This window comes from Cavia porcellus, unplaced genomic scaffold (genome assembly GCF_034190915.1).
Source record: "Cavia porcellus strain 051 isolate PalLab524CR breed Dunkin Hartley unplaced genomic scaffold, mCavPor4.1 scaffold_25, whole genome shotgun sequence".
Classification (NCBI taxonomy): domain Eukaryota; kingdom Metazoa; phylum Chordata; class Mammalia; order Rodentia; family Caviidae; genus Cavia; species Cavia porcellus.
The window spans coordinates 24,703,153-24,724,724 of NW_026947508.1; the positions used below are offsets into that span (position 1 = coordinate 24,703,153).

The window sequence follows — 21,572 nt, forward strand, 5'->3', positions numbered from 1 at the left end:
TGGCTGGGCAGCCTGGCCAAGCATGACCCACTCTCCTTGTGGTATCAGATGCTGCTCTGGGGACTTGAGTGGGAGCCTCTGCCCAGTCTTTTAATAGCTGCCCCCCACATCCGACCTCCCTGGCTCAGCCTCCTCCCTGGTACTTCGGTTTCCCTTCTGGGTGCTGGAGTCAGGTGCCAGGGGATCTAGGAGTCTTATCTCTGATGTGGTGTACCCCACACCTGTCTGCCCAGGAGATGAAAAGAGGTTCTGTAACATCATCAGTGTTAGAATAGAACCCCGCCACCTACCAGCTATGATGTCCCTGGCTGGGGACAGTAGTAGTGCCCTGGAATCACTTTACTCGAAGTAAAAGGAAGCGATGACAGAGATGCTTCATGATTGTTATGGGGATTGAAATTTACATAAAATGCCCGGGGTGGGGGATGAATTAAATGTCTTGTGTACACATACCAACTCACCATAGTGAATGTAATCATAGTGTACTGAAAACACATATTAATAAAAATGTAAAATTAGCCAAGCAAGAAAACTTTTTTTCAAAACTTGTGGCTACATGGTTGTCCTCTCTTGCTTCTTCCCGGTTTTTTTATTTTTTGTTTTTTGTTCGTTTGTTTTTGTACCAGGGATCAAACTCAGGACCTCAGGCTTGCTAGCCAATTGCTTGCGCGGCTTGCGCTTGCCCTGACCCTTTTCCTACTTCTTAGTTATGTACTCTTTGTTTCCCCTTCTCCCGTCTGCTTTCTCAAGCGCTTCCCTCCTCCACCCGCCTCCTCCTTTCCTCCTCCTCCTGACAAAGCCACCTCCATTTTGTAAGGACCGTGCTTTCCCTCCTAAACTAACCGGAGGGAAAGGGTTTTAGAAATCGGTACCACACAGTCATCTTAGTGAGAGGTGGGGTGAGTGAGGAACCACTTACAGAACCTGGAGCCCCTCCTGTCACTCCACCCCCAGCCCAAAGGGGCCGCTTTCTCTTTAAATGCAAATCACCTCGCTCCAGTTTAGCCGCCGCCCGCTGTAGTACCCGGGAGGACGGCGCGGAGGACTGCGGGAACTTGCTGCTGCGAGGTATCACCATCATCACTCGGGACCCCACAACTCCAGGTCAGATCCCCCTGAGGAAGTGTGGGCGAGAGGGGACCTGATGACGCGCTGTGACGCTCCATTTGGGAGATCCTTTCTGCACCAGATTGGAGAGCTTGAGTGTGGGAAACAGGTCCCTGGTTGCCTCAGCTGTTCCCGGGCCAGCTGGGGCTCTTGCTCCAGTTCTGTCAAACCCCTTGCTGGGACACACTACTGTAGGGAGAGGCAAAGAGGTGACCCGATCTCCCCTCCACTGTGGCCCTGACCCATACAGTACCAGCCACCTTAATGCCTGTCCCTCCAGCATCCCTGAGCCTGGAGGCAGGCTTGGTGGCAGCAATCCAGAGTGAGAACCCTGGGGGAGGACCCCAGCAGACCAGAGGCTTGGGTTTCAGAGCTGCACTGGAGCCAGCTAAGCAGTGCCAGCCATGGGTGCAGCCATTGTTAAAGGCCCAGCCTGCCAGCTGTCTGACCACCCAGGCCAAGGACTTTCTCACTGGCAAGAGTCAATGGCTAGAAACTGTGCCATGGAACTTCGGGGCGTCCCTGGCATTTGTAGTTTGGAGTAAAGTAGAAGAGGGATGCAGGGGGAAGGGGGAGTCCTGCCCTGTGTGCCCTGGCTTCTTCTGCAAAACTTATCATGGTGGCCACTGCTTGACTCTCAGACCTTCCCAGAGACCCCACTCTCACCTGACTGCCTGTTCTGCCAGATTGGTCAGCATCTGCCAAGACATTTTCTAAACAGAATGAGATTTAGTGAAGACACCCTTAGTCCTTATCTGGGGCCCAGCCAGCTCATATCCACCCTGCCTCCCCCTCCATTTCCTCCTAGCCCCTCCCTTTCAGCCACCAGGAGTCCCAGGCACCAGGACCAGGAGAGCTGCATCTGGTCTAGTGCTTTGGGGCAGAAAGAGACAGAAACTGGGCGTTGGAAGGGCCTTTATATGCACATCCACGCTCCTAGTAGCAGACAATGGCATCAGGCCTTGTACAGATGAGGGGACAGAGGCCCTGACATTTGTGAGAAGTGCAAAGGGCCCTTTCTTTGTGGCTCTCAGGGGTTGCTGGGTGGGGGGATGACTTTGCCCTTCACCATCTTAGTGGAGTTGATTCTCTCCCAGGCCTGAGGCCCAGCCAGCATCCAATGGATGACAAAAAGAAGAAAAGGAGTCCCAAGCCCTGCCTGGCCCAGCCAGCCCAGGCTCCAAGCACACTTCGAAGAGTCCCAGTACCCACAAGCCACAGTGGCTCCTTGGCCCTGGGTCTCCCTCATCTGCCATCCCCCAAGCAGCGGGCCAAGTTCAAGAGGTGCGTGAAGGGAAGTTGGGCAAATGGAGAGGGCTCCCAACTGTGGGATGAGCACAGTAAGAAAGAAAGCAATGGGAGGGCCTTCCCTGGTGCTGATCCCAGCTGGTCCCTGAACACTCAGCGGTGACTCAGAGCCAGTGCTGACCCTTCCTCGTGCATTCCTGAAGGCCAGGGCGCTCACTGGGGTTGAACAGTGTGAGGCTGCACCTTGAAGGAGGAAATGAGAAACTGCCAGGAACTGAAAGCCAGAGGAGGCTATCAGACACTCTGAAGAGGCAAGAATGTTCGGGGGGGGGGGGGCACTTCCTTGGCATAAAAACTAAAGGACAACTTTGCCTGGAAGGTTTCAGGAACGATGTTTGGGAGCACTGACATGTCAGTAAACAAGAAATAGTTGGAGAATACCTGGGTATAGAATTTGAACGCTGCTGAATTTTTTTCAAATGATTGGGGATTTGCATCTAACCCTATCTTATGTCCATACATGTTCCCACCAAATACAGTATGGTTTTTTCTCCAGCAGTTCAAATTCTTTTGTGTGTGTGTGTGTGTGTGTGTGTGTGTGTGTGTGTGTATGTATGTTTTTCCTTTTTATCGGTATCCAGGATCGAACTTACGACTGCCTGCTTGCAAGGCAGGCTTTTGCCGCTGAGCTAAATCCCCAGCCCCTCAAATTCTTTTTCTAACTTCCCCTCTGGCTTTGTATGCCACTCCCCTGAAAGGCATGATTAGAGGCAGCAATGGCGGAGTGTAGCCGAAGCTTGGCTCAGGGATGAGACCGGTAGGAAATACAGCTGGAAGGGAAGGAAGGCCATACTGGCAAGGACTTCCATGTGTCCTAAGGAAATGGAAAACTTAAAAGGTGTTAGAATGGAAACGGGAAGATGGGGGTGTGTGCGAGACAGACAGCTTTGGTGGTAATAAAGAGTAATTATCCCCAAGTTTATTGATGATCAGAGAGGACAAGTGACTCATTCAGAATCACAGGAGGATAAGTGGGGCTCTCAGAAACTCAGGAGACCACCAGGCATAATAGCACATACCTGTGATTGCAGCACTTGGGAGGCTGAGGCAGGAGGCTCACCACCAAGTTCAGAGCTGGCCTGCATTACATAGTGAACTCAAGGCCACCCTGAACTACATAGCAAGACCCTAACTCTGGGGTCCCATTAAGGACATGGTTTTAGCTGTGTAATTAGTACAAAGACTTTTTTTACCTCTTACCCTGCCACACCTCTCACTCACTCCCCTCCCCTTATCCATGTGGCCCCCTGGGCAGGGCCAGAAGAACAAACATGAACTCCTGTTGCTAAGTAGATGGGCAGATGAATTAATATACAGACAGATACTACCAGAGACCTGGAAGTGCCTGGCTGCCCTTCCAGCCTGAGACCACAATCATGTCCATCCTATCCAGAGTAGGCAAGGAGAAATGCCGCCCAGTACTGGCCGGAGGTGGGGGCGGCTCTGCAGGCACACCCCTACAGCACTCCTTCCTGACAGAGGTGACCGACGTCTACGAGATGGAGGGGGGACTGCTGAATTTGCTCAATGACTTCCACTCTGGCAAGCTCCAGGCCTTTGGTGAGTCTTAGGGGCTGGGCAGAGAGGGGACTGGGTAGGACTGGATGTCCTGGTCTCTGTGGTGTGGCTGGGCTCCCAGGCCCCTCCAAAGGCTCAGACAGACATTGTCCAGGCAAAGAATGCTCCTTCGAGCAGCTGGAGCATGTTCGAGAGATGCAGGAGAAGCTGGCCCGACTGCACTTCAGCCTAGACGTTTGCAGGGAGGAGGAGGATGAGGAAGATGATGACGGAGTCACTGAGGGGCTACCAGAAGAACAGAAGAAGACGATGGCTGACCGCAACCTGGACCAGCTGCTTAGCAACGTGGGTGACAAAGCGGGTGCTTAGCCTTGGCTGGGGGGAGGGGGGGAAAACCTGGGGTGGGAGGAGATAAATTTGCCCAAAGCCATTCTTAGCTTCTGCTGAAAAGGAGGAGTTGCATGGATCTGAAAGTTTCGAGCCTGTCAGAAGGCCCCCAGAGGGAATTCAATCTGATAAAAACATTTCTTTCTGTTGACAGCTTGAAGATCTTAGTAATTCTATGTATCCTTTTGAAGGGAACTGACAGTGTGCCTGTGTTTCCCAGGACTAGGGAACCAGGGTGGGATGTCAGTTTCTTCTTTCCCATCTCCCTCCAGGGTTCTCATCCTCTCTCCATCCTTTGCAGTCTTCCTGACTCAGAAATGAGCACAAATGCCCTGACCTGGGCAGAGGAATATGGAAAGAATTTCACAAATATTTGGGGGCAAGAGGGTACAGGGAATACATTTTACCTATTGGTCAAATTGTCTCGTTACAAGTAGTACTTTAGCTGACACCAATCCCTGGCAAAGTTTATCAGATGTTCTCTTCCCTTTTCAGCATTCAGACAACTGCTTTTACTAATTTAGAATAAGTCCCCACCTACACTGTCACACTACAGCAACTACGGTCCACCAGCTTATTTGATCTGCATCCTCTGTATGAAAAGAGAAAGAGAGCATGCTTCTAATCTCAGCCCTTGGGAGGCTGAGGACCCATGGAGGATCGCCATGGGTTTGGGGCCAGCGTGGGCTACAAAATGAATTCAAGGGTCTCACTGCACTACACAATGAGATCCTGCTTCCAAAAAATTAAAAAAAAAATAAAACCAAAAAAATATATATAAAAGAGAGAAGAGGGTCAAGGGACTAGCAAGAAGGGCAGCTGAGTAGACTGGGGGTGTAGCTCAGTGGAAGCACCACACAGGCACAAAAAGAAGGATGGGTAAAGACTGCAACCTCAGACTATGCTGAGGTCTCGGTCGTCTGGGGAAGCCATGCCTGTGCAGGATGGGAAGACAGGTGTCAGGAAGGACTGGGATCCAAAGTTCACAATCCTTGACTGGCACAGACAGAAACTTCACCTGGCCGAGAACGCTGAGCCTGAGGAGCAGTCAGCTGCATAGATGTTGGACGCAAGCCCAGACTGCCTCTCATTTCTTTCAAAGTGACTTTTTATGGACTCGGGAGGGTATTCCACAGCCCCCCAGGTGCTATGGGGGAGGGGGGACTGGATGGAAGTAAAAGAGAAAGAAAGAAAAGCGGCTCTGCGTGCTCCTTTCCCTCCTCGCCTCTCTCCTGGAGACACCCTCGCGCGGCACAGTTGACTTAGAGGCTCCGCTCAGATAGGATTGGAAGCCCTCAGCTGCTCTAGATTTGGGAGTTGACGCGCTTGGCTGGAAGACGCCAACACTTGCCAGACCACGGTTGCCGTGGAGACGGGGGCGGAGTCCTGCGCCTGCGCACATTTTGGAAGGGCGCGCCTAATGACGCATCGCGCAAGCGCCCGAGAGCAGCCAGTTAGAGTCAGGATGGAGTCGGAATTGCTCCTTCGGAAGGTGACAACGCTGCAGGTTCGTTGAGGGACAGGCGGGCAATGCGCCCAGGGGTCTCGGTCTGCGACCTTCCAGCGAGATGAGGCTGTCACGGTCAATCCCATATACACGTGCGAAACTCTAGAGGTGCCGGCCCACCCCCACACTGAGGAATGAGAAGACCCACGGACTTTCCGGGGTAGAGCTGGAAGGCCCTTAAAGCCAGGGGCCGTCCAGGTCACAGCCCTCCCTTAAACTCCCAGAGCCTCGCCCGGCGTGGTGGCGCACACCTGTAACTCCAACACTCGGGAGCCTGAGGCAGGAGGATCACTGTGAGTTCGAGGCCATCCTTGGCTATATAAATGAGTTCAAGGCCAGCCTCCTTCACACAGTAGTGAAACCCTGCCTCAAAACAAAACAAAACCTCCCGGTGGTTCCGCGTGCACTGTCACTTGTTTTTTCTCCGTGGCTGGCCTCTCTTGCAGCCCCAGGGATGACCGACCCAAGAGGGCCCTTCTTAAAATGATTATGACTTTCTTTCTACACTTCAGGCCTGTGTCCGGGGCTTCTTGGTCCGACGCCGATTTCAGAGGCTGCGAGCTGAGTATGAGTCAATTGTACAGGAGATCGAGGGAGCACTGGGCACACTTCAGTGGAGTGCTGGCTGGATTCCCAGGCCCCAGTTTCTCCCAAAGGTATCATCACACACCCCGGGGGGAGAAGGGAGGGGAAGGATCTGGATAGGAGATTGAAGAGAATGGTAGATCCCACTCTTCTGATGACAAACATCTGTCCCTGAACGAGGCAGCAGACTTGTATCCTCACACCTCATTCGGTAATCCTGCCAACTATCCGCTAGACCATGGTGCCCAGATTCATAGACCTTTACCCACAGGGCTTCCATTCTTCTGTGATTTCTCAAAAGACAAAGACCCATTGCTCCTGGAAAGCAAGAAAGAAAGTACCAAGTCCACAGCAGGAACTACAGAACCACTGGGAGGAAATGGCACCGAAGAAATCAGGAACGACCTCAGCAAAGCCAGGAAGTCTTTGCAGAGATGACAGCTCTTGGCTTCAGGTTGAGCACAGCAGTAAAACCAGGAATCCCAGCCAAGAGGAGACCAGAGATGCATCAAGGACAGATAACCCAGGTACCTCTCTGGCTAGATCGGGGCAAGCCCCTGACCCTCTCCGGGCCTTAGCCTCCACATCTGAAAAGTTAAAGGAATGTGCTAGATAAGCTGCAGCCCCTTCCTCCTCTCTCTGCCTGGTTGGGGGAGACCCGTGGGTAGGCAGGCAGCAATAGGTCTAGCTCCTCTTTTCTTCCCTCCTTCAAAGAACCTGTAAGTCCAGGGCTGTCCCACAGCCATCAGGAGTTCAAGGAGCTCCAGTATCGCCGAAGCCACTTGGCCATGGAACTGCTATGGTTACAGCAGGCCATCAACAGCCGTAAGGAGGTAGGTGCTCACTGGGAACTCTCTGGGGAGGGTTGGGGAGGCCTCCTGCTGTGCTCAGCCCTGCACTGTGCAGCATCTCTTCTCTCCCAACAGTATCTAATTCTCAAACAAACACTGACATCCCCAGAAGCAAACCAGACCAGAGAGGCGCTCAGCCTGTGCCCAGACCATGGAGGACAGGCTTATGAGAAGGTGTGGCCACAACCAAACCCACTGCTGGAAGACAGGACCAGTGGAGAGCGAGACTTTCCAGATGACTCCTGTCAGAAGAGCAAATCACAACACTACAAGTCCCCAGAAAGTCTGGCCACTACCTACAAAACCAGGCCTGGAGCTAAAAGCAGGGAACCATGTCATAGGAAGGCTGGCCACAGCTGTCTCTATCATCAGATAGTCAGGCTGGAGGGGACAGGGTGACCACAGAGGGCAGACCTTCTTACAGCTGATAAAACTTCTGAAGGACCAGATCTGTAGGGCCATCAAACCTATAACCCCATTTCAGCCTCACTGTCAAAGAGGCCACAAGAGTTGCACCTATCAGAAGACCACATCATTTGAATGGGATGTTGGTTGGCCCAGAGTCTGGTCAGCTGGATCTCAGGATGACTGAATCACCCAGTGATAGAAGTTCCAGAGACACAATGTCCAATAAGCCTCATAAAGAGTGGGAAAACCATAAGACTACACTTTGGAGATCAAAGCTGCCTGAAATTCTGTCTTCCATGGGATAGATGAGACAAGAGAGGACCACTGGAGGGGCAGGATGTTGAAAACGGGACTCCCCAGGCTAGACCCTAAGGATCAGGCAAGGGACAGGTTCAGGGGGGGGGGGACGCTGTGAAGGGCAGTGGCGGAGGCAAGCCTGCATCCTGGTACCAGCTTTCCCTTCTGCCCCCACCCCCGGCCAGTAGTGGTTGGTAGAGCCAAGAGAGGCTGGACGACAGCAGGCATGAGTAGCAGGAAAAGGATAAAGGATACTTTTCCATCTTCTGCCTGAGACTCAGTCCAAATTTCAGGTTAAACAGTTACCTGGGGGAAGTAAAGTGAGAAACCTGGAGAATAAAGGTTTTTCATGGATTCCGAACCTGGCTGCTTTCATGTCCTGCCTCTGGGCTCTCCTATTCACTTCCTACTAGCATGGGGCATCATTCTCATGGCAGAGGAGCAGACTTAGCCATCTTTCTTGGGGAACAGCCCCCAAGCCAATCTCACTTTGAGCTCAGACTTGGGAATCAGAGTGGCTAAAGCTCTGGAGAGTTCTGAGACATCCATGTTTAAATGGGATCTGTGCTAGGCATGGTGGTACATGTCTTTAATCCCAGCACTTGGGAGGCTGAGGCAGGAGAATCGCTGTGAGTTCAAGGCCAGTTTGGACTACACAGTGAGTTCAAAGCTAGGCTGAACTATATATGTAGTGAGACTCTTGTCTCAAAAAAAAAAAAAAAAAAAAAAGTAAAAAGTAAAAGGGATCAGTCAGGCGTCCTGGCACACTTCTGTAATCCCAGCACTCAGGAGGCTAAGGCAGGAAGATCATTGTAAGTTTGAGACTAGCCTGGACTACAAAGTGAACCCAAGGGCACCTGAACCACATAGCAAGACCCTGTCTTAAAAAGACCAAAGGAAAAAAAGATCTCTGTGCTATGGCAGGTGCTGTGTACCTACAATTGCAGCAGTTGGGAGGCTGAGGTGGGAGGATCACTGAGAGTTTGAGGTCAGCCTGCACTACCTAGTAAGATCTTGCCTCAAAAAACAAAACTATAGTAAGCTGAAACCTAACCTTAACTAATTCATGTGAGCCCGAGTTCAAAAGTAAAAGAAAAAAAAAAGATCTCAGAGGCTGGGATTTGCTCAGTAGTGTAAACGCCTGCCTGCTGAGCTTGAGGTCCTGAGTTCAATACAAAAAAAAAAAAAAAAAAAAACGGATCTCCTCTCACTGAGCTGCTATAGGCTCTCTCTGCCTTCTGGGTGACAGAGCAGCATTCCATGTCTGGCTTGGCTCCCAGCCCAACCCAAAGTTGCCTGGCAACAGTTGTGCGACTCTGACTGAGGATACACTATGGCACATGCCAAGCCAACAGCCAAGAGGGTGGTGGTGTACCGGAATGGAGACCCCTTCTCCCCAGGCCGCCAGCTGGTGGTATCCCAACGGCGTTTCCCCACTATGGAGGCCTTCCTTTCTGAGGTAACCTCAACTGTGCAGGCCCCACGGGCCGTGCGTGCCCTCTACACACCTTGTGATGGCCACCCGGTCACAGACCTGGCAGACCTGCAGAATGGAGGGCAGTATGTGGCTGCTGGCTTTGAACGATTCCACAAGCTCCAGTGAGTCGGGTACTGCTGGCCCAGAGCCTGGGGTGGTGGGGAGCAGCAGCTACAGTGTCTTCTGTGCTTATGTGTAAATGCCAGGCTTCATACATTGCCTCCCTTGACCCAGCAGTGGGTTCATTTCCACTAGTCAGAAGGGAACACAGTGAAAACCTGCCGGTACATGCAATACACAGCTGAGCTGCAATTCAGGTTGAATTTTTTAAATTTTAATTTAATTAATTTATTTGAGATGAGATCTTGCAATGTAGTTCAGGCCAGTCTTGGAATTCACTGTGTAGCCCAGGCTAGCCTCGGACTGGCAGTGATCCTACCTCAGCCTCCCAAGGGCTGGAATTACAGGTGTGCACCACTATACCCAGCTCATACTGCATTCTGCCTGGTACTAACACTTAAAACTCATCACAGTCAGTGTCTGCCTGTGAGAAGGAAGTCACTCTCAGGTGGAACTTATTCCCAAAAGCTTTTTTTTTTTTTCTGGCCCCCGGGATCAAACTCACAACCTCAAACCTGCCAGGCAGGCCCTTGTGCTGCTGAGTAAATCCCCGGCCCTAAAGGCTCTTCTTGATTAATCCCCTACCATGACCATCACCAAACAGTCTCAATCTGCTGTCACTTCCCTTTCTCTGTTCAGGCAACCCAAATTCTCCTGCCAAACTAAGAGCACCTCCTCCATCTCGTGGGGTTGTCTGCCCAGATAGGAGTAGTTCAGGTTAACTGAGCCTTGAACCCAGATCTGGCATCCACCATCTATTGGGAGCTTTCGGCTAAAGTTGCCACTATGATGTTACGAGCAAGGCTTATAACCAGGCATGGTGGTGCACATCTGTAATCCCAGTGCTCGGAAGGCTGAAGCGGGAGGATCGTCGTGAGTTCGAGACCAGCCTGGGTTACAAAATGAGCTCAAGGCCAGTCTGAACTGCATAGCAAGACCCTGTTTCAAAAAGACAAAAAAATAGCTGGATGTTTAGCTCTGTGGCATAAGTGCCTGCCTTGCAAGTGCGAGGTTGTGAGTTTAATCCCTGGTACAAAAAAAAAAAAAAATCTGGAGCTAGCCATAGACAAAATGGAGATGAAATCACCAACTTTTTTGGGCATTTCACTCCAGTGGTAGAGCACTTGTCTGGCATGTGTGAGCTGTGTAGTTTAATTCTTACTACTGGCCCCCCAACAAATTTACCTAATGAAGGAGAAAATTCCTAAGGTGTGAGACATATAATGTACTCATTTCCCTTAGCCTTATCTCTGAGTCTGCAGACCTGCTTCCTGCCTGACCTAGCAGTTGAGAGGTTCTAAGAGAGGTTCAAGTGTTAGCATCTGTTTCTGGACTGAGAAGACTAAGGGACACTTCCAGTGGGGAGGGGTGCCTGGTGAGCCCCATACCCTGGCAATTAGTGGGCTGTTGATATGTATCTCAGGCTTCCCATGATGATGACCTGCCTGTCTTTCCAGCTATTTACCTCCTGCAGGGAAGAATCCTGGTGGGAAGAGCACCAGACTAAAAGTGAGTGCTGGAGAGGTCGTCCCCAGCCTTTCTGACTTCAGCCCTTCTTGGGAGTGCTGTGACATGCTCTGGGAAGTCAGGGGTCCTGGAAGCAGCGAGAGCTGCCAATTTCATGGAGCAGCCCAACCCAAGCCTCCTGCTAGCCTTCCTAGATTGGGATTTCAAGACACTGTCCCCTGCTCCTATGCCAGCCTTTCACTTTCTCTCCAGGCTTTTGTGTCCCCAAAGGAGAGGAAGTTGTGAAACACACATGGCGAAGGGGTGGTTAGAAAATGACTTAGCAAAAAAAAAAAAAAAAAAGAAAGGGGCTGGGGATTTAGCTCAGGAGCATAAGCACCTGCCTTGTTAAGCAGGCGGTCGTGAGTTCGATCCCTGGTTCCGATAACAACGAAAAAGACAAAAAAAAAAAAAAAAAAAAAAAAAAAGAAAAGAAAATGACTTAGCAGCCATTGGTGAAAGGTATGGCCAGTCTCATCCCTTTGTGCCCTTTCCTGCCCAGGTCTGGTTCCTACCTGCTCACCCCACACTCCTTAAACTGGCCCACCCCTAGCCAAAGACCTCAGCTCTCTCCTAATTTGGGGGCCTGACTTGGGTTTCAGGACTCTTCCATGACTCACCGGTGTGATGGGACCATCAGACAGTGGCTACCTGCAGGTGCCCCCTGCCATGTCCAGTGAGTACCAGTGTCAGGGAGCAGGGGTGCAGATTTCTGTTTGAGAAAAGAAAGTGGGGTTTGTCCCGTGGCTGTGGATGGTAAGATAAGCCCAACATGCTTGATGGGTGAAAATAGACCAGCACACTGATTCTTGGGCCACCCCTCATTACCACATTGCTCTTTGTCTTAGTGTGTTCAGGAATGGGGACCTGCTAAGTCCCCCATTTAGTCTGAAGCTGTCCCAGGCTGCCATCCAGGACTGGGAAACCGTGTTGAAGCTGCTGACTGAGAAAGCAAAGTTGCATAGTGGGGCTGTGCGCAAGTGAGTATGGGAACCGGATGGGCCCAGAAGTTCCTAAAGAGCTCCCCACTGCTGTCAGCTGTTCATGAAGGTAGAAGGAGGAAAGAATGTTCCCTCCAGTGGGATTTCTGCCTGCACCACAGGAAAAAGCCCTCTAGCCTAGCCCTCTGAGCTAGGGCAGAACCTGGGTACCTGGTACCCAGAGAGCCAGGGGCCAAGAGTTCCTCGGAGGAGCAGTGCCGACCTGTCACTGCCTGCTGGGTAAGAGGAGCCATCTTGTCCACCAGCCCTTATCCAGCTCACCTTTCTCCCAGGCTCTGTACCCTGGAGGGGCTTCCTCTGTCTGCAGGAAAGGCTCTGGTGAGCGGCCAGTACTATGTGGCTGTTGGAGAGGACGACTTCAAAGCCCTCCCCTATCTGGAGCTGCTGGTACCCAGCCCCTCTGTGCTCAGAGGCTGTTGGTACGTAGGTGGAAGGTGCGGGGTCACTGAACTAGTAGCAGAGGGAGCCACCCTGTGTTCTGCACGCCCTGACTCCCTATCATCCTCTGCCTACTACAAGCCTTTCCTTCTCTCATTGTAGGTACCCCCCAGACGGGAAACACAGACCTAGAAGGCAGGGGGTAGGTAATACAGGGGGCTATGGGTGTGGGACAGAGGAGGAGCAACTGGCTGAAAATTCTGATGGCTTGGGCTCTGGCCCTATCTCTGTATTCTCTCAGTAAGCCTGTGAAACACAGATGATCCCCATTTTCCAGAAGTGGAAACTGAAGCTCAAAAGACTAAAGTGATTTGTTTAGTGTGATACAGGTGTTGACAGAGGTGTTGAGTGCCACAGGCCAGACCAAAATTGTGATCTTCAGGATAAAGTCTAATGCTTACTGGCATAACTGGCATAGCAGTGCCAAGGGAACTCAGCTTACCATCCTCTTCTAGGCTTGAAGGGCTGGGGGTGTGGGTCACTGGTAGAACACTTGCCAGCCGAACATGTGGCAGGTGCTCATTTAATTCAGTACCAAAACAAAACAAAACAAAACACAGGTTAGGCGAGGTGGCACCTGCCTATAATCCCAAGTACTCAGGAGGCTGAGCAGAAGAATGGGCAATGTATCAAAACTTTGTCTCTAAAAATATAAATAGGGGCAGGGCTGGGGATTTAGCTTAGTGGCATAAGCACCTGCCTTGCAAGCAGGTGGTCATGAGTTCGATCCCTGGTACCGATTAAAAAAAAAAAAAAAAAAAAAAAAAATATATATATATATATATATATATATATGTATATATATGAAGGGATAAGAATGTGCTCAGTGTGAAGATCCTGGATTCAATCCCCAAATACCACACACACCAAAAAACAAAAAGAACAAATAACCATCTTGCAAGAGAAGAGCCAGTGAATGAAGGGGCATTGGGGTGGGGGCCCAGTCTGGCTTCATCAGCTCCAGGAACCAGGCACAAACAATTCTGTCCCTGGGCCATCAGTCTGACCAGAAAGAGCAGGGGAGGAGGACACGGGCCATGAAGATGAATGGTGCTGCCTCTCCTAAGGTCCCTCAGGCATCAAGGCACTAGGGAACAGGACAGGTATGAAGAGCCAGCAACCATGGCCCATGCCCACTATTCCTTCTGTAGGCCCAGGGCCACATGGCACAGGCAAGTGAGCTCTCTCCAAGGGAGCCAGAACGAACTGAGTCATCTGCTGTCTATGCCAGACCCCAACAGGCCATTCAGCCAAGAAGCAAGCTTCTCACTGTGTCATTGCCATCAGGTGAGGGACTCCAGGGCCACGGCCTCTCAGCCACCACCCTTTTTGCGTGTGTGATGGGGACTGAACCCAGGGCCTTGTGCATGCTAGGCAAGTACTTGCTCCACCTTAGCCACCTTCGGCAGTACCCAGGGTGATCACTATGGTTGTTGGGGAGGTTTGCGGAGGCAGACTGCCCAGACAAGAAGCCGGCTCTGACCTCAGAACTGTCTCCTGCTCCCCCGTTTGCATGTCCAGTTGCTTGCTTCTTCATGTGGACTTGTCCTGTGGAAAGGGCAGGGCTTATCTCAAAGGGATGAGGCTTCGGGGGCGGAATTCACAAGGGATGCCCTCTGATGAGGTAGTGGGAATGCAGAACAAGGCTGGCGGGGGAGGAGGGGCTGTTAGAGGACTTCAAGGGAAGAAGGCTGATGGCTCGTCAGCTTGGGCATCAGCATCAGCTGGTGTTGCCTCCCATACCAGGAGTTAAGGGAGTGTACAGGGCTCCCCATCCGAGGACAGAGACAGCAGGAGCCCAGGAAGTAGACAGTGAGGACCCGTGGACAGAGGAGCCCTTGGATCAGGTGAGCTGTCAACTCAGGAAGGCATACTTACAGATGGGAGTTCTGAGCTAGAGAGAAACTGGCAGTCCCTAGGAACAGGGTCCTGTCCCTTCCTTCTACCCCCAACCCTGTGACTGACCATAAACAGATCTGACATCTCAGAGCCCAACTTGCTACCTTGTTCAAAGAGGGAGTGGCTCCCAGTTTATCCAGTCTTTTTCTTTCCTATCTGGAACATACACATGGCTCCTTCCTCTGTGCTTCTCTACTTCCAGAGGGCAGTCCAGACAGAAGAGGCCCTGCCCTCTCAACAGCAGCGCGAGATGGGGGCGAGGACTGCATCCTCAGCCTCAATCTCTGCTCCACCACTCCAGAGCCAAAAGCTCCAGAGAAACCAGAGATGCCACTAGATAACCACCTTTATCCTCAGCCTCCAGCAGCCTGTCCTTGAGGAGCTGCACCTCCCCTGAGCTCCGAAGGGATGTGGGCACCTTGGCTTCTTTCTTTAGCCCACAGCCCAGACTTCCCTTCCTCTCCGAGCACAGCAGGCCCAGCTGTGGAGGCTTTTACCTTATAGAGTCTCTGGGCACAGAACGTAGTTGACTGAGTTTAGTAGAGAGGCCAAAATGTGATAAGTTTGCTAAAATAAAAACATACTTCCTAACCTCAGTCTGTTTAGTACAGATTTACTGAAGGCTGCTACTGGCCAGATGTTGCACTGGTGCTACATCAATTACATGGCACTGGGGCTCACAGTCGTCTGAGAGGGGTTGACAGTTGAGCATTTTCACCTAACTCAAGGATGACAGGCAGCTTCATTTCTCCTACCTGCCATTCTGATGCACCATCGTGCCCTCAGTTCCACCCCTCAGTTAGCCAAGGCACTGTGGCTGAGCCCTGGAGGTCTTTGGGTTCTATTTGTAACTCAGAGACGACACCTGGCCCTTTCCATGAAGGTGGACTCGGCATACCATGACAGTCTGAAGCAGGCCAGGTTGGTTGTGGCTGGGTGATGGTTAGCTGTGGTCTGAGATGTCCGCAAGGGCTGCTGGTGGAGAGGCTGCTGAGAGTTAAGTGTAAAGTCTCCCAGGCTAACTCCCAGCAACTGAGCACGGCTTGAAAGTTACAAAACTCCATCACTGCTGTTCTCTTTTTGTGATCCATGAGGTAGCTGTTATCTCCAGAAGAGATGAGGAAGCTAGGGCTCGAAGAGAACAAGAGCTGGTCCATCTGCTCGCTGCCTTCGCATCATGGCCCAGGGACTTCCCGGAGACAGCAGGGGTGGAGGTGGGATTGGTCCACTCAAAAGGTAGATGGCTGCCCCTGGGTTTTGTTCACTGAGCTCATGATGCACAGTGTAATTCCTGTCACGGTGAGTACCATGCCAGCAGCTGCTTCTGGGATAATGGGCAGACACAAAGCAGCTTTAAGCCCAGTCATGCCACGGGCAGGAACAGGTACAGGGCCAAGGGAAGGACTCAGATGGGCTCTGGCTCTGACTCTCACCCTGGCCTTTCCCCAGACACCCACCCATAGGAGGGGGAGGATTCGGGGAAAGAATAACCCAGATATGTTGAGACCCAAGCAGCTGCTTCGTGCATTCACAGTAGCCTAACTTACGTTTTCCACCAACATCTTCTCCAAGGAGCTTCCCAACAATCAATGTGAAGACAATGGCCAGAGAGTTGCAGATGGGCACAGCCAGAGTCAGATCTGGTGGTCAGAATAAGATCTCTAAGATGCAAAAAAAATGCCTTTCTGGGTACAAAATATTTTCATTTCATCCCTTCAGAAAAAGTATCATGATCCCATTTTCCAGATAGGACAGCAAAGCTCAGGACTGAACCCCAGGTCTCCTGACTCAAACTCAGTGCTTCCAGAGGATTCTGAGACCTTCTAGGTGTGATAGTAAGAATGAGGTCTTTGGCCTCCATGAGAACTCCTAAGATTTTAAGGACTTCTAAACAGACAGGCAGGCATCCCAGGCTCAGAGAATGAGTGCAGCAGTGCCAAGCACAGCCGTTCATTAAGTACACACTGCATGCTATCTATACATATTTGATTTTCACAACAAAACTACAAGGAGACTGTAAAGGAAACAAAGGCTCAAAAATCATATAACTTAAGGCAAATTGAGGGTTTAAACCAAGATCTGTACAAAAAATAGAAAAAAGAAAGCAAGTTCTGGCTGGGCATGGTGATATATGCCTGTCTCCCTGCACTTGGGAGACTGAGGCTGACATGTAAGTTTGAGACCAGCTACACAGTGAGTTCAAGGCCAGCCTGAACTACCACAGCAAGACACTGTCTCAAAACAAAACAAAACATACCCTCCAAGGTCTATCTTACTATAAAGCCTGGTCCCTTACTCAAATAATAATAAAGCAAAACATCAGCTAAAACACATTTTGTTTCTATCTCGGCTCAGGTTCTAACTTTTGGAGTTAAGGAAAAGAGAAATAGGGTGGCTGGGGATTTTGCTCAGCGGCATAAGTGCCTGCCTGGCAAGCACAAGGTCGTGAGTTCCATCCTTGTACCAAAAAAAAAAAAAAAAAAAAAAAAAAAAAAAAAGAGAGAAATAAAAATGTCCAAAGTAGGAGGCTACATACCAGTTCAGGACTTAGGGGTAGGCCTCAGATACAGGTCACTGTGGCCTAGGATCTGTTTCTTAGTTTCTGAATCTCCAAAGAACTGATTTTCAATAAGCAAAGTAAAAGAAATGGGCCAATGGAATTAACAACACAATATTGGAGGTGGAGTAGAAGAATTAAAAAAAAAAACAGAATTATATCCTTTGATTTGTCAAAGCCCGGGATATAGCTCAGTGGCACAGCACCTGCCTGGCAAGCACAAGGTCCTGAGTTTAATTCCCAATACCAATCAAAACAAAACAAAAAAATCAAGTATGCAGCCTGGTATAGTGGTGGAGCACTTGGGAGGCTGAGGCAGGACAACTGCTGGTAGAAGCTAGCCTGCTCTATAAAGTAAGTTCAAGGTTAATCTACACCGTATAGTGAGGCCTTAAAAAAGTCAGTATAGGGGCTGGGGATTTAGCTCAGCGGCATAAGCACCTGCCTTGCAAGCAGGCAGTTGTGAGTTCGATCCCTGGTACCGATAAAAACGAAAAAGACCAAAAAAAAGCCAGTATAGTGGCATACACCTATAATCTCAGAACTCTGGGAGACTGAGGTAGGAAGACCACAAGTTTGAGCCCAGCTAGGAAAATTTAATAAGATACTGTCTTAAATAAACTTAAAAATGGCTAGGAGTAGAGTGCAAAGGTCCTGGGTTTATTCAATACTCAGTGCTGCAAACAAAGAAAAAAACAAAGCTACTTGTTTGTAATGAGCCTCATAATTACAGGCAGACTGCCATGCCTCATCTGCTGGGCAGAGGAGGAGCCGGTCCTGTGCTTCACTTCCATGTTACCCATCCAATGACACAACACTCCTACCTACTCAGAGCAGTTTTCCTAATGTCATACCTATGTAGAATATCACAACTGCTAAGGACTGGTTTGCAACAGCAGATGAGGGAACAAGGGGCACAGTGGGATGCAAGAGCAGCACATTGCTTTCCCTATGTATCTGTGGTTAAATCATTGAAACCCACTGAGTCTGTTTCACCACATATAAAACAGTGATAGCAAACTACTACCTCCTTTGTAGGGCAGTTGTAAGGAGAATTATGATCATATATATATATATATATATATATATTACTTGGCTGAAGTACATATTTAATGAACAGTGAAGTGTTTTATCAGAAAAGAACGTTAAAGGACAGAGTCAGAGTAGCTAACAGGATTCAAACCTTGCAATTTTCTCAAAATTTATAAATGGTTAGCTACAGTAAATTTATTAAACCAGAGCCTTTCAAACTTCATTTTTCAGGGCTGGGGATTTAGCTCAGTGGCATGTGCGCCTACCTTGCAAGTGCTCGAGTGTAAGTTCAATCCCCAGTACTAATTTTTAAAAAAACCTTCGTTTTTCTTTCTTTTTTTGGGTATTTTTTGAGGCAAGTTTTCACTATATTTCAGGCTGGCCTTGAACTCACTTTGTAGCCCAGGCTGGCCTCAAATTTGTTGTAATTCTTTTGTAATCCTTAGCGCAGGGATTACAGATGTGTGCCCCTATGCCCAGGCTGTTCTTTTTGTTTGTTTGTTTGGCTTTTTGAGACAAGGTCTCTCTCTATAGTACAGGCTAGCCTAGAACTCAGCAATCCTTGTGCCTCAGTCTCCCAAGTGTTGGGATTACAGGCGTGTGCCACCATACCTGGTTTCAATTTTTTTTCTTGTAGTACTAAGGATTGATCCTGGGGCCTCATACATGCCAGGCACTGAGCTACATCTTCAGCCCTTTTATTTTTTTTATTTTAAGAAGGGTCTCATTGGGGCTTGGGGATTTAGCTCATTGGCGTAAGTGCCTGCCTGGCAAGCACTAGGTCATGAGTTCAATCCAATGCTCCAAAAAAAAAGAAGGGTCTCACTAAATTACTAGGCTGGCTTTGAATTTTGGATTCTCTTGCTTTGGCCTGCTTAACAGCTGGAATTATAGGAAAGTGTCACCACACTCAGCTTTAAATTCTCTATAGTCTTATGAGAAGCCCCAAATGTAAATCATATAAAAGCAGAGAGACTAGTTGAAACTCAGGTGGCAGATCTGGAGGCCATCTTGTCACCTTCTCTTCCTATGGCTTCTGAGCTGTTCCCCCGAGCTATCTGGAGCCCAAACTTCCATCAGGTTCCCTGAAGATCTTGATTCCAGGGGAGGCAAAACCAGTAAATTTTAAGAGTCTAAACTGTTTATTTTTATTTTTTTGAGGCAAGATCTTGTTATGTAGCCCAGGCCAGCCTCAAACTGGCAGGGATCCTACTGCCTCAGCCTCTTGAGTGCTAGGAATACAGGGATGTGCCATCATGCCCATTTCAAGAGCATAAACTTTAAAAAAAAATTCTTTTGTACTGACTTAAGAGAGATGAAGTTTTCTAAGTTCATTTCCATGTGTGTGTGCATGTGTGTGTGGTACTGGGGACTGAACCCAGGGTCTTCATACTGAGCTACATCCCAGCCCTTTTTATTTTTTATTTTGAGTTAGGATCTTACTAAATTGCTATGCTGCCCAGGCTGGGCTCCAACTCTTGATCCTCCTGCCTCAGCCTCCAGAGTGCTGGAGTTACAGGCCTCTGTAAAGTCAACTCTTAAATGAAGATAATTATCTGTGATTTACAGGGTTATGCTGGGAATTCAATATGTCACACTAACACAGTATCTGATGCAGTTAAGGACAATCAATAAACATGGAGAAAAAAATGTGGGGAGAAAAATTTATTGACTTCCTACTGTGGGCCAGGTGCTCTGCTGGATGCTTCTCATATAATGTTTAATCTTCACAGTGCTACAAAACTAACACTATATAACCAAGGTTCAAAAAATGAGTTTTCTAAAAAAAAAAAAAAAAAAAAAAATGAGTTTGTTCTAGGTCAGGCAAGTACCATACAGTATAAGTTAAAGTACTAAAACCAGGGCTGGGGGTTTAGCTCAGCGGCATAAGCGCCTGCCTTGAAAGCAGGCAGTTGTGAGTTCAATCCCCATACCAACAAAAAGGAAAAAGACAAAAAATAAAAATAAAAATAAATAAAGTACTAAAACCAGCACTTTGTGCAGCAAAATGCGTCTCTGCTGATGTACAATTACTGGCAGGCTCCAGGCCAGCCTGGCATCATACTCAAAACCTGCCCAGCATGTGCTTGTGACTCAGAAAAGAAGATACAGAGAAAAAGCTAGGGCTGTGGATGTAGCTCGGTGGGAGAGTGCTTATGCAGTGTGGTTTAATCCTCAGCATGGAAAACAAAACAAAGCACAGAGGGAACTAGAAAGGGCCCAGGTGCTGTTTCTTTCCTACTGACAGAAACAAGGTGTTTCATGCTCCCTCTCCAAAATGAAAGCAGCATAAAGCTAGAGACCCACCTGTGGATGCCAAGGTGAGGTAGTAGAGAAGGGAGCCACACTGGTTGAGCAGAAAGGGCATCAGGTACTGGAAATGGGAGAAATCGGGGTCAGTGTGATTGTTTGACGGAGCAGCACTACCTTTTTTGAGCTTAAGAATATGCCTTTCTTTGGAGGGAGCTATAGGTGTAAGTGCCTAAGGAACACTAAGCCCTCTGAGGACCCTTCCAGGACAAAGAGAAACAGACCTTTGCCTTAAACACCCTCTCCCTCAACTCAGCTAGTTCCCATCTTCTCATTCTATGAGAAGGCAATCTTCTCATTGCCTCTAAAGGAAGCCTGCCCCAAGCCCCCTAAGACCAGCTTGCCTCCACTGAACTCTCACAGCACTTACCTGTTCCTCTTTCCTTTCCTTTAACCCTGGAAGTAGCTACATCCATATCTGGCCTTTCCCAACTGATCAGACTTGGGATCAAAGGCAAATGTCTTCCTCTGGAAAGGCCCTGAATACAGTATAATCTGAGGGATCACAATACGTAAATATTCAGAGTAGCCATAGATGGAGACTTATGATGAACCAGTGAACTAGGCCCAATGGTAAGGTTTTTTTGAGACAGGTTTTCACTATGTAGTTCAGGCTGGCCTCAAACTCTCAGTGCTCCTCCCCGCCAAAACCTGGGCTCCTGCCTCAGCCTTCCGCGTGCTAGGATGGCAAGTGTGTGGCACTTTGCCTGACTTCGTAAATGCCATACAAGATACTGTAATTTTCATTTTATAGATGATAAAACCAAGATTCCCAGAAGATTAATACCTCATTCCTCCCAGAGCTTTTAGTAAATTTTGACCCAGACTCCAGGAAACAAATGCTTTGCAGCTACTCCTCTGAGGGAGTAGTTCACAGACAAACCTCAGTATTCAAGAAAAGGGTCTTCATCTCCTGCAGCAACTGTCGGGCCCAGTTCCGCTCCTGCACCTCCTGTAGGCCAGCGGAGGCCCGCTTCAGCAGCGGCTGCGTGCCACCCCACAAGGCGGCGACCAGCACCAGAGCCAGCACTTGTCCTGAATGCACAGATGGAGATTCCAGTCATCCTGACCCCACCTCCTGCCCTCCATCCCAAACGGCAGCCCGCTCAGCCTCGCCCTCCTCTAGCTCCAGCTAGCTGCTCCTTCTCTGACCGACTCCCCGGCTGCTCTCGGTGGGGAGGACAGACTCTGGGCGGTTGGGGAGATGAATCCAGGAGCCCAGGTTTTGGCGGGGAGGAGCAAGGACAGTAGAAATTGAATTGGG

General features: G+C 49.5%; 4 protein-coding genes across 8 annotated transcripts; 3 read left to right on the plus strand and 1 right to left on the minus strand.

The window, feature by feature from the left end:
* Window positions 1-793: 793 nt before the first annotated feature.
* On the plus strand, window positions 794-5,515 carry Ccdc28b (coiled-coil domain containing 28B). 4 transcript variants are annotated; one of them, XM_063235979.1, is made up of 6 exons: window positions 794-1,104; window positions 2,205-2,391; window positions 3,809-3,975; window positions 4,176-4,278; window positions 4,475-4,497; window positions 5,326-5,515. In XM_063235979.1, exons 2-6 carry the CDS (start codon window positions 2,228-2,230, stop codon window positions 5,496-5,498), a joined length of 630 nt encoding a protein of 209 aa, XP_063092049.1. In that variant the 5' UTR covers window positions 794-1,104; window positions 2,205-2,227; the 3' UTR covers window positions 5,499-5,515. The 4 variants fall into 4 exon arrangements, with proteins under 4 accessions (XP_063092049.1, XP_063092050.1, XP_063092051.1 ...); XM_063235980.1 differs by having other exon boundaries at window positions 795-1,068; XM_063235981.1 differs by having other exon boundaries at window positions 804-1,104; window positions 3,895-3,975; window positions 4,088-4,278.
* Window positions 5,516-5,600: 85 nt separating this feature from the next.
* Iqcc (IQ motif containing C) lies at window positions 5,601-8,329 on the plus strand. Its single transcript, XM_013153975.3, is given in 9 exon segments — window positions 5,601-5,827; window positions 6,340-6,483; window positions 6,714-6,939; window positions 7,127-7,245; window positions 7,339-7,609; window positions 7,612-7,665; window positions 7,668-7,757; window positions 7,760-7,798; window positions 7,801-8,329. Coding segments are annotated over 9 exon segments (1,206 nt in total). The 5' UTR covers window positions 5,601-5,740; the 3' UTR covers window positions 7,977-8,329.
* A 141-nt stretch (window positions 8,330-8,470) lies between these two features.
* On the plus strand, window positions 8,471-15,000 carry Dcdc2b (doublecortin domain containing 2B). Of its 2 annotated transcripts, none has more exons than XM_003471085.5 (9): window positions 8,471-9,567; window positions 11,023-11,074; window positions 11,674-11,747; window positions 11,920-12,051; window positions 12,345-12,491; window positions 12,613-12,652; window positions 13,662-13,797; window positions 14,257-14,357; window positions 14,612-15,000. In XM_003471085.5, the coding sequence occupies exons 1-9, from the start codon at window positions 9,302-9,304 to the stop codon at window positions 14,744-14,746; spliced, it is 1,083 nt and encodes a 360-aa protein (XP_003471133.3). In that variant the 5' UTR covers window positions 8,471-9,301; the 3' UTR covers window positions 14,747-15,000. The 2 variants fall into 2 exon arrangements, with proteins under 2 accessions (XP_003471133.3, XP_063092048.1); XM_063235978.1 differs by having other exon boundaries at window positions 9,319-9,427.
* A 5-nt stretch (window positions 15,001-15,005) lies between these two features.
* Window positions 15,006-21,512, minus strand: Tmem234 (transmembrane protein 234). The gene is made up of 4 exons (XM_003471084.4): window positions 21,192-21,512; window positions 20,306-20,372; window positions 15,957-16,049; window positions 15,006-15,733 (listed from the first exon to the last, which is right to left on the minus strand). Exons 1-4 carry the CDS (start codon window positions 21,216-21,218, stop codon window positions 15,639-15,641), a joined length of 282 nt encoding a protein of 93 aa, XP_003471132.2. The 5' UTR covers window positions 21,219-21,512; the 3' UTR covers window positions 15,006-15,638.
* Window positions 21,513-21,572: the final 60 nt, after the last annotated feature.

Coding starts and splice junctions, on each gene's coding strand:
- Dcdc2b (XM_003471085.5), top strand. CDS start 9,302: ATGGCACATGCCAAGCCAACAGCCAAGAGGGTGGTGGTGTACCGGAAT. Junction 11,748..11,919: donor GGTGCCCCCTGCCATGTCCA/GTGAGTACCAGT, acceptor TCTTTGTCTTAG/TGTGTTCAGGAATGGGGACC. Junction 13,798..14,256: donor CACTGTGTCATTGCCATCAG/GTGAGGGACTCC, acceptor CTCCCATACCAG/GAGTTAAGGGAGTGTACAGG.
- Ccdc28b (XM_063235979.1), top strand. CDS start 2,228: ATGGATGACAAAAAGAAGAAAAGGAGTCCCAAGCCCTGCCTGGCCCAG. Junction 4,279..4,474: donor TGGACCAGCTGCTTAGCAAC/GTGGGTGACAAA, acceptor TTCTGTTGACAG/CTTGAAGATCTTAGTAATTC. Junction 4,498..5,325: donor GAAGATCTTAGTAATTCTAT/GTATCCTTTTGA, acceptor TGACTGGCACAG/ACAGAAACTTCACCTGGCCG.
- Tmem234 (XM_003471084.4), bottom strand. CDS start 21,218: ATGAAGACCCTTTTCTTGAATACTGAG. Junction 20,373..21,191: donor CCCTTTTCTTGAATACTGAG/GTTTGTCTGTGA, acceptor TCCCATTTCCAG/TACCTGATGCCCTTTCTGCT. Junction 16,050..20,305: donor CCTCACCTTGGCATCCACAG/GTGGGTCTCTAG, acceptor TCTGACCACCAG/ATCTGACTCTGGCTGTGCCC.